Source organism: Pyrenophora tritici-repentis, chromosome 1 (assembly GCF_003171515.1).
Source record: "Pyrenophora tritici-repentis strain M4 chromosome 1, whole genome shotgun sequence".
NCBI classification, from domain to species: domain Eukaryota; kingdom Fungi; phylum Ascomycota; class Dothideomycetes; order Pleosporales; family Pleosporaceae; genus Pyrenophora; species Pyrenophora tritici-repentis.
In genome coordinates, this window is record NC_089390.1 from 1,339,533 (window position 1) to 1,353,504 (window position 13,972).

General features: G+C 49.1%; 6 protein-coding genes across 6 annotated transcripts; 2 read left to right on the top strand and 4 right to left on the bottom strand.

Moving 5' to 3' along the window:
- Positions 1-887: 887 nt before the first annotated feature.
- PtrM4_005210 (CypX, Cytochrome P450) lies at positions 888-2,621 on the top strand (the record flags this gene model as incomplete). The annotated part of the gene is made up of 4 exons (XM_001930533.1): positions 888-1,193; positions 1,242-1,604; positions 1,659-2,462; positions 2,517-2,621. The coding sequence occupies 4 exons, from the start codon at positions 888-890 to the stop codon at positions 2,619-2,621; spliced, it is 1,578 nt and encodes a 525-aa protein (XP_001930568.1).
- A 301-nt stretch (positions 2,622-2,922) lies between these two features.
- Positions 2,923-4,630, bottom strand: PtrM4_005220 (SrmB, Superfamily II DNA and RNA helicase; the record flags this gene model as incomplete). The annotated part of the gene is made up of 2 exons (XM_001930534.1): positions 2,923-3,991; positions 4,155-4,630. The coding sequence occupies 2 exons, from the start codon at positions 4,628-4,630 to the stop codon at positions 2,923-2,925; spliced, it is 1,545 nt and encodes a 514-aa protein (XP_001930569.1).
- Positions 4,631-5,454: 824 nt separating this feature from the next.
- On the bottom strand, positions 5,455-7,634 carry PtrM4_005230 (protein containing SET domain protein; the record flags this gene model as incomplete). Its single annotated transcript, XM_066102758.1, has 4 exons — positions 5,455-6,406; positions 6,563-6,993; positions 7,099-7,359; positions 7,425-7,634. 4 exons carry the CDS (start codon positions 7,632-7,634, stop codon positions 5,455-5,457), a joined length of 1,854 nt encoding a protein of 617 aa, XP_065964960.1.
- Positions 7,635-8,780: 1,146 nt separating this feature from the next.
- Positions 8,781-10,795, top strand: PtrM4_005240 (SUL1, Sulfate permease and related transporter (MFS superfamily); the record flags this gene model as incomplete). The annotated part of the gene is made up of 5 exons (XM_001930536.1): positions 8,781-9,004; positions 9,052-9,407; positions 9,460-9,839; positions 9,891-10,268; positions 10,328-10,795. 5 exons carry the CDS (start codon positions 8,781-8,783, stop codon positions 10,793-10,795), a joined length of 1,806 nt encoding a protein of 601 aa, XP_001930571.1.
- A 279-nt stretch (positions 10,796-11,074) lies between these two features.
- Positions 11,075-11,239, bottom strand: PtrM4_005250 (uncharacterized protein; the record flags this gene model as incomplete). The annotated part of the gene is made up of 1 exon (XM_001930537.1): positions 11,075-11,239. One exon carries the CDS (start codon positions 11,237-11,239, stop codon positions 11,075-11,077), a length of 165 nt encoding a protein of 54 aa, XP_001930572.1.
- A 1,611-nt stretch (positions 11,240-12,850) lies between these two features.
- PtrM4_005260 (cysteine dioxygenase) lies at positions 12,851-13,849 on the bottom strand (the record flags this gene model as incomplete). The annotated part of the gene is made up of 4 exons (XM_001930538.2): positions 12,851-12,981; positions 13,033-13,250; positions 13,527-13,570; positions 13,616-13,849. The coding sequence occupies 4 exons, from the start codon at positions 13,847-13,849 to the stop codon at positions 12,851-12,853; spliced, it is 627 nt and encodes a 208-aa protein (XP_001930573.1).
- Positions 13,850-13,972: the final 123 nt, after the last annotated feature.

The window sequence follows — 13,972 nt, forward strand, 5'->3', positions numbered from 1 at the left end:
CTGATCGCGAAGATCGTACAAAGCTCCAACGGTGCGCCGCGAAATCCATGTCGATCAACTAAACTAAGTACATAACACCGTCATATCCGCCAACATCCAAGATCTTGTTCAAAAACAAAAGTGCGGGCATTCGTTTTGTCGGTGCTTGTGGAGAAGCACGTGACTCTTGTCGGCGTCTCGGTATCAGATCATCCGGTTGACGCCTCGGCAGTTGTAATTGAGAGATTTAAACACAACTGCCGAACGCTCCCAAGATCCACAGTGTGTCGATATCGCCATCGCACAGGGTTTAGCTGTGAAAGTCATCATGGTCAACGGTCGGCAGTTCCAGAATAGCACGCTGGACATCTGACAATGATCCGGTGCGATTCGAGGTGACGTGAGTATGTGTGAGATGGCAGTCGTAGCGATGCTCATCATATATGAGGAAATAAATGGCAGCTGTGGGAATGACAGCTAGAGCACGTAACAATGACGTGAATTTAGTTGTTCGAACAGAGTCCACGATGCCGCTGGATTGGCATGTTCAGTGTTGATGGAATTTCCCCGCGAACATGTCCCCGGGGGAGTGGCGTCCCCCGCCTAACGCTGCTCGTTTAGCTCCGAACACCGACCCACCTCTGTCATTTCACGTCTCAGTATCAACTGCCGACATACACAATCTTGCACGAGCACCAAACACATCGCAATGAGAGCGCCGACGCCATCCGAGTATGTAGCGACGCGGGAGGATTATCGCACTGGCCAGATTACTGGCGTCCATTTATATAGGCGTACGCCCCAGGCAGCTCTAGATATGAAGTGTGCTACTCATCTTGCTTCCAAGTTTCTGTTTCCCGGATCTCGGAACGAGACTAACTGATAGTGTTTACATCCATTTACGCGAGATGCTTTCCAACGAGATTCTTCCGCTACTTGTGCAGTACTGGCCGCTCGTTCTCATTTCGATTACTCTTGCATACTTACTCAGCAACAAGTACTGGAAAGGGTTGAACAAGTATCCTGGACACTGGGCTGCAGGATATACCAACTGGTGGCGACTATGGGATGTCAGCAAACACAACCATCATTGGACTCAAATTGCGCTACACCGTAAACATGGCGATGTTGTACGGCTCGGCCCGAACGTGCTCTCCTTTGCAGACCCGAGGGCCATCAAGGCCATCTACGGTTTAAACAAGGGAGTTTACAAGGTACGTGCTATCAAAAGAACATGCTAATCAGTAGTTGACCTCTGCTAGTCTGACTTTTACCCCGTTCAAGGCGCAGTATCCAATGGCGCACCACTTCTCTCCCTCTTCTCTACTACGGACGAAGACTTCCACGCAAAATACCGCCGATGCGTCAACAACGCGTTTGCCATGAGCTCGCTCGTCAACTACGAGCCCCTTGTCAGCTCAACTCTCACATATTGGCTTGACAAGACCGAGGAAATGTTTGCGAACACTGGAAAGAGCTGCAACTTCAGTCAATGGCTGCAGTTCTTCGCCTTTGATGTCATTGGTGACTTGACATGGAGCAAGCGTCTGGGATTTGTAGAGGGAAACAAGGATGTGGATAACATCATTGAGTTCCTGGGCAAATTCTTCGACTACGTCGCACCTGTAAGTAACATGAGTAGGTGCTTTCACGTCAGCGTTGTACTAATCAAATTTCAGGTTGGCCAGATACCCATCCTCGACCGCTTACTTTGGAAGAACCCCATCAGTCTCTTTGCGCAACGCATTGGCCTAGATAAGCGCGTCCACCCTGTAACACTTTTCGCAAAGGAGCGTACAAAGGAGCGTGCCACCCAGGTTGAAAAGATTAAGCGCTTTGGCCTTTCGGACGACGAAAGAGCCAACCCTCGCGGTATTGATCTGCTTGCCAAGTTTGCCCAAGCGAGCCACGACCACGAGTTCATGGACGACAACCGAATTCTCTCTACATGCGCATCCATGGTCTTTGCCGGCTCGGAAACCACCGCCATATCTCTATCAGCTGTCTTTTACTTCCTGGTCAAGCACCCACGTGTCTATGCAAAGCTCATGCAAGAACTTGACAACGCTGTTGCGGATGGAGTCGTTGAATCCCGCCCTGACAAAACCGTTTCATGGACCGAAGCTCAGAAGTTGCCCTACCTTGACGCAGTTGTGCAAGAATCCTTCCGTCTCCACCCTGCGCCTGGCCTTATCTTGGAGCGCGTTGTACCTCAACAGGGCATGACCATCAACGGCGACTTCATCCCCGGTGGCACAATTGTCGGCTGCAATGCTTGGGTCGTTCATCGTCGACCAGAAGTTTTTGGATTCGATGTCGACTCGTTCAGGCCTGAGCGATGGATCGAAGCCTCCCCAGAGAAGCTCAAGGAAATGAAGGGTACCATGTTGCAGTTTGGTGCTGGAGCGCGCACGTGCATTGGCAAGAACATCAGTCTATTGGAGATTTACAAGCTTGTGCCGAGCTTCTTAAGGCGGTTCGAGGTAAGTCACTCAACGATTGACAAGTTGAGTGGCAAGATGCTGACCAAGTGATAGATCCAGCTTGAACACCCAGATGCCGAGTGGAAGACACACAATGCGTGGTTCGTGACGCAAAAGGGGTTCAACACGATGTTCAGGCCACGAAGAGCGTCACCTTGAGTGGTGGACTGATCTGAAGATTGTATGGTTATGCCTTTAGTGACTCTTTTTTTGCATAGCGTTCTAGCGTAGCAATCTCATGGCTGTTTCTTAATTCTCATGCCTGAATGCCTTCATTGCCTAAATCAGTCCCTTGGACGTCGCATCCAGCCTACTTGAAATAGGAAGGACTAGGTATGGTGTATTAAAACGGCATCTATGCTTTGCTAGAACTAAAGATACTACATTACAACATTCGCAACAATACACCCAGTTTGTGTAGTCTCTATACTATGATAATTCGAGAAAACTGGATGCTAAACTACTGCGCCCTCCTCTTTTGCATCCCTGTCTTTCTCTTCCCCAATACATCCCGCCCCTCCTCAATACTCAACATGGCCTCTCTCTTCTTCTCCGTAACCGGCTTCAGCGCATCCCTCAGCACCCTACCCTCAACACTAACGCCCTCCTCCTCAAACTCATCCATTTTCTTGCCCACACGTGTCTCGATTGCCAAAACAAGGTCTACATCTCTCTGTCCGATGAATGTAATACTCGTTCCTACACGACCCGCACGCGCCGTACGACCAACCCGGTGAATGTAGTCATCCGGGTCGCGCGGCACGTCAAAGTTGATGACGAGCGCCACCTCTGGAATATCCAGACCACGGGCTGCTACATCTGTAGCGACAAGGATACGTGCAGCCTGTGCGCGGAAACGAGCGAGGTTGGACACACGATCGGATTGCTTGAGGCCGGAGTGGAGTGCCGTTACGCGGTGGTCCAGGAGACGAAGCATGTATTCGAGAAGAGTAGCCGTCTTTGTCCTGTTACAAAATATGATGACGCTCTTGGTACTGTTGACGGGTGTGTTAAGTAGTACGTGGAGGTAGCATTCCTTGTGCGTAACGGGCGTTTGGAGGTACTTTTGCTGTAGTCGCGGCGGAATTGCAAGGTCCTCGGTATCTACTTCTGAGACGAAAATGGGGAGACGGCCTGGCGCACGCGGCTGGTGCTTCAGCGCCATGACTTCTGGCGTCACTGTTGCGGTGAAGAGAAGTGTTTGTCGCGATTCCTTTGGTGGGAGCACAGATAGACAAGTTTCGAGATCAGGGAGCATGGAACCTTTTCCAGGGGCTAGCAGCCGATCGGCTTCGTCAAAGACGACAAACTTCACGCGTCGGAGGCCGCAGATTGTGTCTTCGCCAGAGGTGCGGATGTGCTCTGCTAGACGGCCTGGCGTCGCGATTACGACATGGGGGCGTGACGCGAGGGCAATGGCTTGGCTGCGTTGATCAGAGCCGCCGGTTATGAGGATGGGTTTCATAGATTGAGGGGCTGAGATGGCCTTTACTTGCTCGTAAATTTGAATGGCGAGCTCACGCGTGGGTCTGTCAAGGAATTAGTACACAAGTTTCATGAGTATAATGAAGCCACGACATTGCAAGTCAGGCTCCTTTAAATAGAATGGATACTCTCGAAATGTGCTGTTTTGCACGAGATAGTCTTCCATTGAAGTAGGCGACTGTCAAGATTGGATGAAAGAGTACTCACGTGACAATGACGGCAAAGATGCCACTCGGGTCCTCTGACCACTTTTGCAAAATCGGAACAGAAAACGCCACAGTTTTACCTGTACCTGTCCGTGACCCTCCTATACAGTCCTTGCCTTTGAGGATCTCAGGGATACACGACGCCTGAATGCCCGTTGGTCGTTTGATCTCCATGCTGGCCAGAGAGGCGACGAGCCATGGTGCCACATTGAGAGACGTGAAACTGAGCTTCTGGTTGACCATAGGAGTAGATGAGGTGACCGTGACATTTTGGGGTTGGTCTTGCTGTTTTGCTTTGACGCGTGAGATCGATGGAGCCGCTGCTAAGATGGGCTTTGGCTCTGGGACGGTTTCTTCAGAACCTGAGCTTTCATCCCCATCGCACGGCGATAGCTTCCTTCTCTTCCTTGCACCAGCCTGCGCCTCGAGAATCTCCTGGTCTGATGCGCCAGAATCGCTGTAGTCGCTGGTTGCCATGGTGTGGTGGTTTCTGCAAAAAGTTGATGTTCGAGATCAGTGGTTCCGAAATTTTGTGCAAGGGTATAGCGCGCTAGTGCTATCGATAGGAACTCCGATGTCTCGCTAGAGGAATACGAGCGCCAGCATATACGTATAAATACTATTCCCTGCTGCACCCATTCAAAATAATCTGACGTACACATCAAGGTAGATTTGCATGAAGGGGCCAAAAGCCAGCTTTGTTGCGATCGATTATATCTGCGCTTGATCTCGCGAACGAGGCTTTTGTTTTACTGCTGATTCTTTCGTTTATGACCAAATACCAAAACTTTATCAACTCTGCTCCACTTCTGGCCAACCTGAGCTGCAGAGTCCGCAACAAGCAATCTGGATTGAACAGATTGATTGACTTGATTGGTTTAACCAATCTAATCAATCCAATCTGTTACTTCTTGAATTTGCTCTAATCTGCAAGCAAATCAATCTTAAGCCTATAGATTGATTGATTGGATTAGTTAGATTGGTTCGATCATTATTCTAGGAATGTAGGTTGAGATCGAGTTGTCCGCCTCTATCGATAGCAATATCACGTGATGATGAGAAAGTCACATGCAGATAAGCTGATGAAACAGTTTATCGCTAATGCGGCATCTGCCTCGGAAATTTGATGACCCCTATGTACAAATTAACCAATCAAGTCAATCAAGTCAATCTGAGCCACTTTAAAATAGCTTCAATCAATCCACAATCAATCAGCAGCTAGGCTGCCAACAATCAAATCAATCGACGACTCTGAGATTGATTGGATTGCTTGTTGCGGAGTCTGCTGAGCTGCAATAGCATCATATTACGCGTCTGTTCTCCCTCTTATATCTGCAGCAACTCTCCCCACAGAGACACGACTTGTCCAGTCCAGCCCAATATTTATCCCCATAGTCCAACGTTATTTCCGCTCCTGCCTCGATCCCCTTACTGACCAGTACCACCCTCTGTGTATCTAACCAAGTGAAGGTCGACGATTGAGCATTCGGTTTACAGCTATGGTTGATGAAGCGAGTGTAGTTTCCCATTCTCCCCTGCCAAATCTGGTAACTTGCCAGGGATGTTGAGCTATCCATAACGTCAAGGTGTCTCACGCCTTTTGTGATAAGACCAACAAGCTCACCGATCGCCATACCACGATCGAAAGACGTCAATGCTACCAGACCGTTGTTCTTACCGTCCGGCGTTCGGTATACTTGGACAGGTGGTGGTTTACGCTTTACACATCCAAATAAAGAGGGAAAGCAGAAACACGAGTTATCTTGCGGGTTATCGGATTGAGGCTCCTTGCAAAGAGCGCACATGTAAATCCCACCTGGTCTTGCTACCGCGCTGGACTGAGGTGTCCAGCGTGGATCTTCGCAGCCCCAAGCGGATTCATCGATGACAGATTCCTCAATATGTTCGAAAGCGAAGTATGGATCATGGGCCAGATACGTCTGGCGTAGTGGTACCGGATCTGACCCATCTTCGAATACGACCCATTCGTGCGGATTTCCGGGGTACTGAGGTGTCGGAGATTCTCCTACGATTGCTAATAATTGGCGCCAGTGTGGATGTAGCGTGTCCGCGGCTACTTCAAGCCTTTTCCGAAGGTTTTTCAGGCGTCGCATGGCGTCGTTGTCAAAACCTACGCGGTATTTGCAAAAGCGGTAGATACCCATACCAGCAAAAACGAGTGCTGCCCAGCCGGCTGCGTCTTTTACTTCTTTGTATCCTCGCCAGATTGCCATTTTGTTGCGTAACTCCTTCCTAAAGTAGCAATATAGTCAGCCAAGTCCCTACGCGACCTGTACTCGATGAGCTTAGAGCACTGTGTATGCTTTTTGGACGCCTCCACACAGCCAATAGCAATGCGAAGTACCGTAGTCTGCTTGCAAAAGGCCATGCAATGGTGGGGATACGTACTCGGACCAGCCAAAATCCTGGCATGCTTCCATGAACACCGCTTTCCTGTGCTTAGTGGTCGACAGATCTGGTCTGGTTTGGCTCCGATACTGCACCTGCTCCTCGAATAGCTCTGTCCATCGAGCCTGAACGATCATTTCTATGGAGCGACATACACGGCTCGCCTGTGTGACCTTGCGACAGAAGACATTCATTTGGCTAAAGGAGTCACATGTCGTACTTGCTGCGTTGTTGAGTACTGTCAGGCCTGTGGGCGTCGCTTCTGTCTGTGCATGACGGACTACATCCATGGACAATCCAGTTGGCGCGACTTGAAATTGCTCGAAGATGGCTTTAGGGTCTAAGTTGATGGACCCATGGACCTGTTCCCAGATGCCGATGATGAGCTTATCTAAAGTCGAGGGTTGGAAGACAAACTTGTCTGATGCCGTCTACAAGCTGTTAGTCGGTGATGCATGAGGGTAATATCTGGACTAGTCTTCGGGATGCCGACGTTGCTCAACGCTGCCGGGCCCGATCGGGAAGGGCTACTGTACCTTTTTCCGCTTCGGGAAACTTCGGCTGTCAACCTGCATCTGCCGTTGATGCTCACTAAGGTCTTCTTGGAACGAAGACTGGTTCTGCGACACCCGTAGGCCGCCGGTACCTTTTCTGCGGTTTTCCCGAACCTGCTCTGGCAAAAGGTCCGAGGTTTCCTGAGGAGATTCTTCCGGCGAAACCTCTTCATAGTCTTGTTGATGTGGAGTTGGACTCTGCGTGGGAGCTGGGGTCCTCATGCCGGTCAGATCCAAGGTCCTCTATGTGCATGTAAGCATGCGCTGCTGTTGGTAGAAATTCGAATCGCGATAAACTAGCCACTTACCGATGCAACTCTCTCGGATGGCGCTCTTGTTACACCTGCATGACCCGTACTGCCATCCTCCAGGAAAGCCTCGACACGCAGGATAGGACGAGTCAAACTGTCGAGCTGCGGCCAAGTGAGGTTGATGTTGGATCTTTCAAGATGCTCTTGTATTGCTCGACCAATGCATTCTGAAAGTCCGTGGACGTCTTGGAGGGCGTCCATTTCCATTACTTCAGATGGTGTCTCGCTAAAACAAACAAGCCTGTGGAGAAGTGACAGCGGACGCTAAGATGCTTGAACTGATGATTGGCAGCCAGATGAGAGGTCACTATCCCACTGCAAGGACCAACAGATGTTACTCGGCGGAGCCCTTCCGTACGATGCTGCAGTACGCGGGTTAAAGCTGCTACGGATGGGATGATATGAAACGTCAGCGCGGCTATAGTGGCGCAGCTGAACAGAGAGTTCTAGAGTCGGCCCTTGTCGTATTGATGAGATACGCTCAGCGACATCTAGATGTGGTGGGCGAGGATCTTGGGAGCCGTCGAGGTGCGGGTGGAAATTCTGCTCAAGCAGCAGCTGAAGCAGGATCGAACGGGATCGCTTTTGACCAGTGCGCATCTTGCTTAGCTTCGGTCGTACTCTCGGCAACTGTGTGTCATGTCAACGCTAGAGACAGCGACAGATAATGAGCACACGAGGTGTCAAATTAGCCACTTGGGAGATTCTGCACGCGGCGAAAGGATCGCCAAAGTCTGCCCTAAGTGTTAGGTATTAGTGGCAAAGTCGATGCGTTCTGCAAGGCGACAGTTGTCAGTGCAAAATCGATGCCTGGGCAGAAAAATGCCACAGGGATGATGATGTCTGCCACGCCGCAAACAGCCACACTAGCCGAAGACGATCTACCGTTCATCCACATGCCAATCAACGTCACCATCACCAAACAACCAAACTTCCAAGTCAAAGTCATCATCGTCAACAACTAATTGCGCGGAAGATTAAAATATCACTGGGTGAAAGACTGCATGCAAATAGCGATTCTCTAATTCTCGTAAGTACAGCATGACATGTATCGGGGAACCACGGCTCCATGGCGGGCACATCATTTGCGCTTCTACGATGCAATGTTTATATGCCAAGAAGCGCCGTGACTCTAATCGCGGTAAGCGACCCAGTTTTCTTGTGATTGAACCAATGCGAGGTATATATGTACTAGAGGTGAACGGTTCATGTGCAGCGTCTCAGCGCATCGATACATCTGCCATCCGTCACCATTTATCACGCTTTGGTCCCCAGACCGCCTTGTTCTTTCTCAGATCCACTCCACCTTCTTTTTCATGGTAACTGGTTTTTCAAATCTTCGGAGAAAGCGCAATGGAGTCATCAAACACAACAGGAAAGGCGAGGCTGGAACGGACAGTGACACACGAATCGTATACTTTCCAAGGTCAACGAGGATGGCGCAAATGGCGTATACTGCAGCCTGGTCGCGGCATGTATCATGATGTAAAACGTCGGCTACCATACTACTGGAGCGATATAACGGATGCTTTCACATACCGGGTTTTCGCCAGCACAGTGCGCATGTACTTCGTCAAGTAAGTTTATTTTCGCCGCGAGACAGAACACGTACTTACCAGTGAAGTGTTCTTCCTGCCATCGCCTTCACACTAGACATGTATCGACGGACCGGTGGGTTCTTCGGCATAAATGAAGCGCTCTTCGCGTCCGCACTAGCAGCCATGGTATTCAGTTTGCTGTCATGTCAGCCGCTGACTATCGTCGGAGTCACTGGTTTGATTGCGCTGTTCAACTACACAATCTACGACATTATCGTGCAATACGACCCGACTTTATATCCAGCCTTTACTGCATGGGTTGGTATCTGGGCCGCCATCTTTCACTGGATCGTATCTTTTGGAAACTTTAGCGACTACATGGCATACGTCACCGACTTTTCGAGTGAGACTTTCGGCATGTATGTGGGAATAATCTACTGTGGTACGTATGCGCTCAAGCAAAGACTTACAAGTCACTACTAAAACATGAACAGTTAAAGGTGTAGAGGAGTTAGTTTATATGTTCGAAGTCTCTGAGTTCCAAGGTGGATACCTCTCCATCGTCATTGCAATCCTTTACTTTGGTTCCGTATACGGCCTTGAAAAGCTCGGCGGCAGTACGCTTTTTTCTCCTTGGCTTCGCAGCATTGTTGCTGATTACTCTTTCGTTTTTCCTACCCTGTTCTGGGTCGGCTTTTCGCATATTCCTGGACGACTAGAAAATACCGGACTCTACCATGTGCCCATCTCAAAAGCATTCCAGCCGACACAAGACCGAGACTGGGTGATTGACTTCTGGAACTTGGATGTAAAGTGGGTTTTTGTGGCATTGCCATTTGGGTTTTTGATGATGCTGCTATTTTACTATGATCACGTAGGTCTACTATCTCAGCCTACTTCTATCACCCACTAACAGTTACGCCAGAATGTATCATCCCTCACAGCGCAAGCTCGCCAATACCCTCTCAAGAAGCCTGCTGGCTTCCATTGGGACTTTTTCCTTCTCGGTTGCACCTGCTTCGTTGGCGGTATCATCGGTCTTCCCCTACCCAATGGACTCGTGCCGCAAGCGCCTGTTCATACAGATTCGCTCACTGTATACGAAACGAAGCTTGAGATCACAGAGACCAAAGACGGCGGTGAGATTCGCAAGCCGGTCGTGAAAGCCATTGGTGTTGTTGAACAACGTGTCAGCCACTTCTTGATGGGCATGGCTATCTGGGGTACTATGACCGGCCCGCTGCTCATCGTCTTGCATACCATGCCCGCGGCGGTGTTCGCAGGTGTTTTCTTCGTCGTTGGCGTAAGTGTACCAAATTCACAATTACCCTTTCATTCAACAATATACTAAGTGCAATACAGTGGGGTTCCATCGAATCCAACGGTATCGTATCTAAAGCCCTATATCTCGTCTCCGAACGTCGCTTCCTCCAGCGCGACGAGCCACTCAACACTGTCGCCCGCAAGAAGATTATGCTCTTCATCGGTCTCCAAATCTTCGGTGTCGCCTGCACAGTTGCCATTTCACAAACAATTGCCGCTATCGGATTTCCTGTGCTTATCATTGCGCTTATTCCTCTCCGTACTTTCCTGGTACCAAAGTGGTTTTCGGAACATGAATTGGACGTGCTGGATGCGTTGACCGCAGACAACCCTTCTGTGCTGGTAAGCTTTGGTGGTACACCCGGTGGTATGAAGCGTAGGCCGATGAGTGAAGAGGGCCACAGCTCAAGCCGAGATGAGGAAGAATCGGGTATGGATAAAGAGGATGACTCGGAACCGCATGACAGGAGCGCTGTGCGTCAACGTGCTGGAAGTTTGCACATGTAATTTCACATGTGCATTGATTGGAAACGGCCTTATCAAAAAGCTTGAATGAGGAGACAACTAGGTGTTGTACAGATTCACGGAGAAGGTCTTCATCTTCAAAAATCAAGGTCATGATATTTCTAGAAGAGTTTTTATGTTTATATCTTTTATTCGTGTATAGGACAAAGTTTATATGACATGCTTTTAACACATCCCCCTGTCTCATCAATATATGTGATCACTCAGACTCCTCCCTGAAGTCCTCCCTAACAGAGCTCTTTTCTTCCAGCCTTATTGGCTCTACTTCTTCATTATAGCAAGCACATCCCATTCCTCACCTATGTCTACCCACTCGCAAATCTCCTCTCCTGTACTCTTCCCATTCTCGCCCCTCCAAATCTCAACACCAGCTTCCCACCCTTTTTCAACCACTTTCTTCAACTTCCGTTTATCCGGAACCTTCATCTTGGGCAAATATCCCATAGCCTTGTCATGCATAGCCGGCAAATCTTTACCTTCACACATGCTATTCAGATTTGCCGCGACCCCATCCGAAGCGTCCTCGACCAAAGCAAGCACTTTATCGCACAGATCTGCAGAATCAATGGTATGAGGACTTCTGATTGACTGGACAACTTCGTTATGCCATGTGCCGTTGGAGGAGGAGGGGAAGAGGTGTGCGTATGGGGGGAAGGCTGAGGTGTCGAAGGAGAGAGTTGGTGAGGGTGGAGGGGAGATGGATGGAGAAAATGACTTAGAAACAGATGCGGAGGAGAGATTTGGCTGGCTTATATCGGGTAGTTTCTCTCTCGTGTAAATAACTTTCCTCGTCATCATCTCTACAACCTCTTCGTCTTTCGCGGCAGGCGACGCACAACAAGATGTTTGCGCGCCCAATCGAGTCGAGTCTGGCGATGCAGCTTCATCTGAAACGAGTTCCCAGGAAAGGCTCCGAGGCATGTGTGGATGTTTGTCAAGTGGGTAAGCCAATTTGGTTAGCGAGCCTGACACTGGTGGTACGTCTGTACAGCTCAATGGCAGCGCAATCGCCGGGGTGGGCACCATTTCTTTTCTGGGTTTCACGTGTTCTTGAGTTCAAAGACGTTCGATGAGTCAATGCGCAAAAATGCTTTTGGGTGCCACGGGGTGTAGTTGTATGTTGAGGCAGGATGTAGAGCGCAAGTTGCAAGTTGAGTGGGGAATTTAGGGACATCGAGTTTTACTAGTAAAGAAAGTGTTAGGCCATAGTGTTTTCAGCGGCCGTTTGATGTGTGCCCAGTTGCAGTGAATGGTAATGTTCGTATACAGAGCATTTGTGGCGCAATTTGCGACACAGTGGGTGAACAGTGAAAGTTTAGCCTACGGGTCATGTAAAAACCACGAATGAAGAGCCAGGGTGTTCGATTCACTAGGCCAGAGATCAACTTGACAGATGAATGCACTGTGTCGTGAGGATGTGTTTCTTAACAGTGGACACTGTAAAGCAACTGCAAAATTATGAGTGTAGCGATATCGCTATAGGGAGGGCAATTGCAACCGCATTAGCCCTTGTGTCCTTGAGCCTACAAACCCAACCAAATAACCCATCTTTCGACTCACATTTGATTCCATTGTCATGCCCTGGACCCACCAAATATCACATGTCCTCAACCTCGCAAACTCATTGTTGCCGCATAGCATCCTATATTCTGGTAGGGAGGGCAAGAACAGGAAGATTATATATTCAAGGGAGCCGGGAAGGTCCTAATACGGAGCATGCAACAAATACCGCACAAAAAGCCATCTAGAAAAGATGATAGCCGATCAAGATTACCATGAATGAATGAATGTATGATATAACCGATCTTGACAAGATCATATATCAATAGATGCAATGTGTTACGAGCCATACTATTTAATTGATTGAAGGAGTTGCATTTAGTGTATCTTCTCCATGCCGCTGTAACGCCATTCCCATGTACCGTCTTTCCGGCGCCACTAGCTTTTGTATATTGTAGCCAAGCCTATCCTCAATCTTCATCCCACATGTATATATCCACAGTATAAGCCTTGGGTGAAGTTATGTGGCATATTATCTCAGAGTTGGTTCTGGTTGACTTTGACGCCATACTCGGAGTAGAAGTGGCACTGCTTGGCGTGGGTGATACCCGACGTGTCTTCCACAAAGACGTTGCATCCCTCAACCGCTGCATTAGGCGGGGTATACACTACGCCTAGTTAGCGGAGTGTTCAACCTCAGGTGGGAATAAAAATCTTACAGTGTAAAGACACGGCATACTCGTTTAGGTCGGGGTTGGAAATGCGATGGACACCGAGAGTATCCGCCATATATGTGACTTGGTTCTCCGTGTAGGTAGTTTCGCGGATCTTGGTCATCGGACGATGGCTCAGTACATCTTCGATTTTGGGAGTTGCGAACCGCGTTTCTGTGAGGCTTCCCTTGAGCACCTTCATGATGCAATGTGCCTTTGCATGGCTATGAAACGTCAGCCTCCTGTCTGAAGTGGCTGGCAGGTTTAGATGTCGGTATTGAACACCATATCTCCGCAAATGTTGATAAATATCGAAAGTTGTCGTCTTACCGCATAGTCTCCTGCACTGACGCAACGATCACAAGATCGGCGAACATAGTCGCTTCATCGTGCAGGAGACTGAGCTCGTAGTAAACGAGTTTCGATCCGGAGATATTATCTCGAGCATACAGCCGAAGATTGAACGTCGAACTCAACGGTTGCAGGGCCTGCTGACTTACTCATGGATCGGACTTTTCTTGCCGGGTCCCCAAACCAGGATGAGCTGTGCGGTTAGTGGTGTCGTTAAAGTCGAGCTATGAAACCTTACTAAATTACTCTTGCCATTGCCCTTGTCGACGACGTTTCGTGTGTATGGCATCGTTTTGGACGGGAAGTAGTACTGTTCCCACTCTGACTCATCGGAAACGTATGCTTCCATTAGCTGCTGAAGCTCATTCTCGTCGACGTCAGCGGAGTCTATGCCGCTGCTAGGTCCCAGCTTCTCGTTAATAGCTTGAACGAGAGCGTGAAAACCATCCTGTTCTGTGTTGCGACCGATCATGGTGGTGAAAGCGATATTGGGTGATGATAAAGGATGACGAGTGTTGTTGATTGATTCTATCGTGATTTATTCTGGCAGGAAGTCCAAAGCAGTCCGAGCGCAAAGATAAGATAAAAGACGGGC